General features: G+C 37.3%; 1 protein-coding gene across 3 annotated transcripts in view; it reads right to left on the bottom strand.

Moving 5' to 3' along the window:
* Nucleotides 1-7,500, bottom strand: part of LOC106871381 (ral guanine nucleotide dissociation stimulator-like 1) — a 92,261-nt gene that overhangs the window by 8,466 nt on the left and 76,295 nt on the right. For all 3 annotated transcript variants that reach the window (XM_089365597.1, XM_089365600.1, XM_089365599.1), the window contains exons 9-13: nucleotides 7,404-7,488; nucleotides 6,737-6,826; nucleotides 5,802-6,043; nucleotides 5,422-5,487; nucleotides 4,364-4,487 (exon numbers count right to left, since the gene is read on the bottom strand). In XM_089365597.1, coding sequence (XP_089221723.1) covers nucleotides 4,364-4,487; nucleotides 5,422-5,487; nucleotides 5,802-6,043; nucleotides 6,737-6,826; nucleotides 7,404-7,488 — 607 coding nt within the window. The remainder of the gene's footprint in view (nucleotides 1-4,363; nucleotides 4,488-5,421; nucleotides 5,488-5,801; nucleotides 6,044-6,736; nucleotides 6,827-7,403; nucleotides 7,489-7,500) is intronic.

Raw genomic sequence — 7,500 nt, 5'->3', positions numbered from 1 at the left:
CAACCATACAACTTCTCCTCCAAGTATAAGCACATCCAAAATTCATTCATCATCATCATCATAAATAAAACAACATGCAGCAAATTTATTATTATGGCTGGGAGAGATTTTATGATTCACACACACACACACATGAAATACATATCTTTTTTCTAGATATTATTATAAGTTTTTACTGTACATATTGACAACAGAAAGTAGTCTAGTATTGAGGCATCTAAACCCATGATGGAAAAAATGGATATTAGTACATGTGGGACTAGAACCCACCCCTCATTTTTCTCGTGGATTTATAAGCCCCAATATTAAACAGTTTTCAATACTCAATACATACAATGAAAACTTATATTTACAAAAGATTTTTGCCTGTCACCATTTCTTAATTTACACACACACACACACACACACACAAATATCATATATATAATATATCAATTGTATATATTGACACACACATAAATTATACATACTGGAATTATAGATAATACACAAATTGTACATATATTATGTACCTATGAGTGTATGCATGTATATGTGAATGTACACACAATTTCTATTTCTATTTATGGATGTCAGTACCCCCTGACTGGCTCCCATGCCGGTGACATGTAAAAAGCACCATCCAAACGTGGCTGATGCTAGTATCTCCTGACTGGTCCCTGTGCCAGTGGCACGTAAAAAGCACCATCTGAACGTGATCGATGCCAGGCCCACCTGACTGGCTCCTGTGCTGGTGGCAAGTAAAAAGCACCCTCTACACTCTCGGAGTGGTTGGCATTAGGAAGGGCATCCAGCTGTAGAAACATTGTCAAATCAGATTAGAGCCTGGTGCAGCTGCTGGCTCTCAAGACCTCAGTCAAACTATCCAACCCATGCCAGCATGGAAAACGGATGTTAAGCAATGATGAGGCTGCCATGCAGCTCATGAGACGACAGATCCTATAATAATATATATATTACACACTCACAGGCACATCATCATTTAACGTCCGCTTTCCATGCTGGCATGGGTCAGACGGTTTGACCAGGGCTGGCAAGCTGGTGGGGCTACACCAGACTCCCGTCTGATTTAGCATGGTTTCTACAGCTGGATGCCCTTCCTAACGCCAAACACTCTGTGAGTGTAATGGGTGCCTTTACACTTAGACTGGCATGGGTGCCATTTGTGTACCGGTGGCACAGATATACAATAAGCTTCTTGCAGTTTCTGCCTCCCAAATTCACTCACTAGGCATTGGTCAGCCTGGGGCTATAATAGAAGATGAGAACTCAAGGAGTTGTGCAACAGGATTGAACCCAAAACCACATGGGTGCAGAGAAAACTTCCATAACCATGCAGCCATGCTTATTACATCTAAGACTTAGATGCAATATGAATCTCCAGCATGTCTAGTGAAAGAGACTGCGGACATTGGTGACCAGAGTAGGTGCCATTGGTCTATAGATAGGGAGTAGATATTGACACTATAAAACTGGACACAGTTGTCTGGTTTAAAATGTGACATGGACATACAATCAGACAGTGTAAAATGCGGATGGGAGAAGATAGACAGATATAAAGTTAGTCAGAGCATGTCCGTCTGTGTGATCTCTGTGTGTGTGTGTGAGAGAGAGAGAGAGAGAGAGAGAGAGGTACAGTGAAGAACAAGTACGTATTTTACAATGGAAGTGCACTGTATAACTATTAGAAATGGTGACAAATACTAAGGTGACACAGTTGTTTAGAAAAGGTGTCTTGTCTGTCAGGTGGGAAAACAAACTGAGAGCAAACAAGTAGGAAAGAACACAAATATTAATAGAAAGAAAAAAAATCCACACAAGAGATCTGTTTACACACACACACACACACACACACACACACACATCTATTTCTGTATTGCTTGTGTGTAGAATTAAACATATTTTTCCAATGATAAGTAAACAGTAACTGAGTTTGTTTTCATTTTGTTTTTTTTTTTGTTTGACATGTGGCAGCATGGATATACAATGGTGCATATGTACACATACATACATTACATATATATACATACACATGTACACACATGTACATACAAACATACATACACAAAAACAAACAAACAAACGTCTACACATAGACAGATTTGACTCGTTTGCAGACAATCTGGGTATATAACTATATTATAAGACTTGGCTTATAAAACTAGATATATATCCACATTTAGACTAAACACATATACACATGCATTGAGCATAAGTACAAAACAAATATATATGTGTCTATGATATATGTGTGTGTGTGTGTGTGTGTCTAAGTATGTATGTGTGTGTGTGTGTGTGTGTGTGTCTAAGTATGTATGTGTGTGTATGAAACTGTTCTTTCAACACTTGCTGAGGATTTCTTCGTTCTCAACTTTGGTCACCTTCCTTATCTTCACACATACACACACACACACACAGATACATAGATAGACAGAGAAACTAGACAATGACTAGACACCTTGAGGTCCATAAAGGTCAGATATACATATGTAAAGGTCAGAGTTCAAATAGAGCTTTCAACACATTTGTCAAACACTGTTTCTTTCACTCATTCTCACACAACTCAAGCACACACCCACGCACCCACCCACCCATTCCACCCACACAGACACAGCAAGACAAACAGACAGACAGTGCAAATATTTGAACACTATAAGGCATTAGTAAAATGTAATATCAGAAATAAAAAAAAAAAACTATCTTGCTGAATTCCCAACCGATGAGACAAACCAAACAGAAATATTTGAAAAGTATATATCAGAATTTAAAATATGAACAATTGAAAAACAACACTCCAATATATATATATATACATATATATATATATATATATATATATATATATATAGATAGATAGATATCTCATTAAAGAGTGTCTCTCTCTTTATACATACATACATGTGTGTGTGGGGGTGTGTGCATGCGCTTGTGTACACTGAAAACTAATAAAAACAAAATACTCGAAAAAATTGAAACCTTACCAACTAACAAAAAAGATAAGCAACAAACGTGACAACAACTATGACAACAACTATGATAACAACAACAACCGCCACCACAGCAACTACAGCAATAACCACGATTACAACAACAGTGTAAGAGCACAGCAGCTCATCTGCAGGAGAAATCAGTGTTTTTGAAATCTTAACAGTTATTTGAAATCCATTTGTGTCAAGGAAGACATTGAAGGGAAATCTAAAACAGTCAGATACAGAATGGCTAACAAACACATGGTTGACAGGTGGGTGGTTGACTGACAGGTGGTTTGACAGACAATTGGTTGATTGACAGATGGTTGACGGAGACAGGCAGTGGATATAGAGATAGGTTTTGGTAGACAATGGTTGACAATCAGGTATTTGATGAATAATGACTGATGGACAGACAAGGGATTCACAAGACATAACTGACAGAGACACAGGAGTTGATACATAAGTGATTGACAATATCTGATAGACAGACAGGGGACTGACAATATATGTTGACAGGTAGACAGGTGAATGACAGACAACAGTTGACAGTAAGAAGACAATAGTCATCAGATAGGCAGGTTCGTGACACATAGACAATGGTTAACAGTATAGCTGAAAAAAGAAATGACAGGTCAACAGTTATTTAAAAACATGTACACAAATGCAAGGTAACATGTTCCATTAAATGAGTTATTCTGATTCTGTACAGTGGATGGGGTAGATGGAGCAGTCCTCTCTTTTTGTCTGACTGATGAAACATGAGCAGGCATTGAAAAACCGAGTAGAGATCTGAGACGGGGACAATGATGTGCAAAGAAGAAGCTCTGACTCTGAAAAGAATTTCTACTGTAATGATGTAGAGGAGTTCAGAGCAAGTTCTGTCTGTGTGCTGCAGTTTCAAGTCTGTCCAAATATCTTATGAGGTTCTGGGGGTGGTTACCATCTCCTGTAAACTCAGTCTGAACAATCAGCAGTCTTGAGTTGTGGAATTAACCACAGGTATAAATTAGTGTTCTGTTGGTGGAGTTGTACCGTACACAACCAGTAGGTTTATTCAATCCCCTGTCATGGTGACCTTGCCTGTCTCAAGGGGTAGGGTACCATATTGATCTGGTTTCTGTTTGGGGTTTCATTATGAAAACAAAAAAAACCTGACTTTGATCACAACACACTACCAGTGTATCTACCTGTAAAATAGGTGTGGCTAAGATTGGCAGTAGGGTTGTAGCAATAGGCTGGAAGTGGGATTTTCAGCAGTAGGAAGGAAATCTAGCAGTAGGTTGGCAGTAAGAAGGGATTCCATGAAAAACAGATGCCATGTTGCTCATGAAAAGTTGGGAGCTGTGGTGGAATGGAATGTATTTAACTAGATGGTGTTGATTTGTACTTACAAGGGGTCCTGTTGACACAGAGACTGGTGAATCGGACAAACTGGTTACACTGAGACCATCGTCGTGGGTGCACACAAACTGAGGTAGTTTTGCAGTGTCCCACTTGCTTGGTTTATGACCCAAACTGGAATTTTAAAAGAAAACAAAAATATTAAAAAATTAAATTAGAATTCAAACCCATATCTTAATACAAATTGAATGAAAACACACATACACACATACATACATACCTACATAGTAGCACTTTCTAACTGGAGTGAGAACTGTGGCTACTGTTATGGCTCTAGCTAGAATTGGAACTAAATGAAGTGCTTGGTTGAGCAAGATTTTACTTCTACTGTATGGTGTTAGTAGTAGCAGCAGCAACAGCAGTAGTGTCTTTAATATCCATCCAACCCATGCTGGCAAAGGTTGGATGGTTTAACAGGATCTGATGGGTTCAAGGACTGCATTGCATTCCAATGTCTGCTTTGATATGGTTTCTAGAACTGGATATTCTTCCTAATGCCAACCATTTTGCAGAATGTACTGGCTAACCCTTTTTTTTTTGTGGCAGCAGCAGCAACAGTAGTAGTAGCAGTAATGAATTTCCACTTTAGCACAGAATTTAAAGTGAGTATGGTAAATACTAGAAGGTATTTTGTCAGGTACTCGGTCACCATTTTGTCCAATACACAAGCATCATTCAGCTGCTCATAGGTCTTTTATGATTATACCACAAAGACATCAATCATAGGCAGGTGTGTGTGTGTGTGTGTGTGTGTGTGTGTGTGTGCGTGTGTGTGTGATGGATGATTATATTAACTCCAGCACTTCATTAGTACTTTATTAACTACAGAAGGATGAAAAGACAAAGATGACCTCAGAATTTACAACGGCTGCAACTAAATACCTCAAGGCATTGTGTTAGTCACTCTACCAATTCCACCCATGATGATGATGATAATGATTGCTTTTGACTAAACTGAAGAGCTTAGATGTAAAGAGAGAGCACAATAAGAAGTAGAGACTGGAGGTGTGTGGCATGAATGCCTTTCCAAGTAAAAACAACAACCTACCTGGCTGATTTCTTTTTAATCTTGACTTCATCTGTTGGAGGTTCAATTATACAAGACAGATCATGGCTGAAAGAGATTAAAGATTGATGAAGCTGACGGATATCAGTTATGAACAGGGAGTGACATTATAACTGGTAAATACCACATATGAACTAGTGAACCATACCAAGAAGGTAATGACTAGCATAAATATTATTGTGGTCTCAGACCACAAATTTGCAAGGGAGGTGCATGGGCAATTAACACTGACCTCCGTGGGGTTTGAACTCGGAATGAAAAGGGAACTATCTAAATACAAGGAACTTTATCATTTCACTCTAAACTCATGAAGTAGATAATACATAAATGTAAAAACGAAAAAGAGAAATGGTAAAATTTACCTTTCATTTTCATCGTACACTCTGATGGCATCAAACCATAACCAAAACTGTGTGTCGTCTTTGAAATGGTAAATCTGGGCAGCCAACTGAAGCAGTTTGATTTGGGCAAGAACTTCGAATTCTTTGCGTTTTTTCTCAAAGTTAATCTGAATGTTTTCTGTGATATCAGGCATCGCTGTGTCCATCATTGTGAGGTCAGTCAAGAATGTACCCAAATAGGGAACAGTTCCTTGGATGATCCCCTAAAAATTGAGAGAGAAAGGAAGAGGGTGAGAAGGTTTACATAACCATTTCTAAATGGTGATATGAGAGATAGATAGATAGATAGATAGAGAGAGAGAGAGAGAGAGAGAGAGAGAGAGAGAGAGAGAGAGAGAGGTGTATTGGGGGATACAACAGCCATCCATATTATTATCATTTTGTCCAATATTTAATTCTTTTTGTTACCATATTTCTATTGAAACACGCTACTCCTATCATTCTTAGACTGGTGTTTGGAACAGAAATAAATAAAATTTGTAAGGAAGATTTTAATTTAGATCTTTTGAGAACAGGAAGTTTCTGTCATAGAACCAGTGGAGGAAGGTCTCACCTGAGTTGGTATTGAAGGGTCTAAAACCTAATATAGATTGAAGGTATCTGCCTTTTTTTTTTTTAGATGGAAAGTGTGATTTGGGGAAGATTTGGTTCCTATTTCTGGAATATCAAACTTTTTCACCATTGCTCTGTATGCAAAAGGTTATCTAAGACTACATTACTTCATGCCTCCATCCTTTTCTTAATATGGACGGGTGTGAACTTGGAGATTTGGTTACTATTTCTAGTGAATCGAGCAACCACATGGAAGTTCCTCCGTGTTGGATCCCATTCTGTGTTTTATACAGTGGAAGGCATTTCCTTATGTCTATTCAGTGATCTGTTGAGGAACCACTTACCTTCTCAATCCAAGACTGTCGTTTTAACATGTTCTTCTTCTTCAGTGTCTTGTTGCTGCATTCTAAATCAGGGAACTTGGCAGTTGCTTCCTGCAAAGGAGAAGAATACGAAGAAATAAAGAAAAAAATCATGTAAGTTATCATAGAGGATTGCATTTCAAGATGCAAATATTATACGAAGCCATATTATGCATGTGTATATGTATGTGCATGTATATATGTATGTGCATGTATATATGTATGTGCATGTATATAAATATATGTATGTGTGTATGTGTGTGTGTGCATAATAAATTTATATATGTTATTTGTATGTTGTACATCTATCTATCTATCTATATCTATACATATATATAAACATGTGTGTGTGTGTGTGTATAAATGAATTTGAGGGAGTGTGAAGCAATATGCTTGTATGTGTATACAGTATACACATATTTGAATATATATATATTTGTATAGCTTCATGGATGTTTATTCAGAACTTGCCACAATAAAGTTTATATTTGTTAAACAGAAAACTGAGATCAAGCAGAAAAAAAAACAACCAATAAAAAAAAACTATCATAGATAGGTGTTCATTATATTTTTACTGTATCTGCAGAAGAATTTTAAATTATAGACTATGAAAAAAAATAAAGAAAATTTAAAAAAACCTATTTAGTACCTTCATTAGAATTTCCCGTGAGGCAATTTGGTTGTTTTCTTCGGAACAAAGCTCTGATAATTCTTCAAAGAGGGCAAGAGTTTCTCTGTGAAATAAA

This window comes from Octopus bimaculoides, chromosome 18 (genome assembly GCF_046866305.1).
Source record: "Octopus bimaculoides isolate indiv1 chromosome 18, ASM4686630v1, whole genome shotgun sequence".
Taxonomy (NCBI): domain Eukaryota; kingdom Metazoa; phylum Mollusca; class Cephalopoda; order Octopoda; family Octopodidae; genus Octopus; species Octopus bimaculoides.
This window is presented reverse-complemented; position numbering and strand designations above follow the sequence as displayed.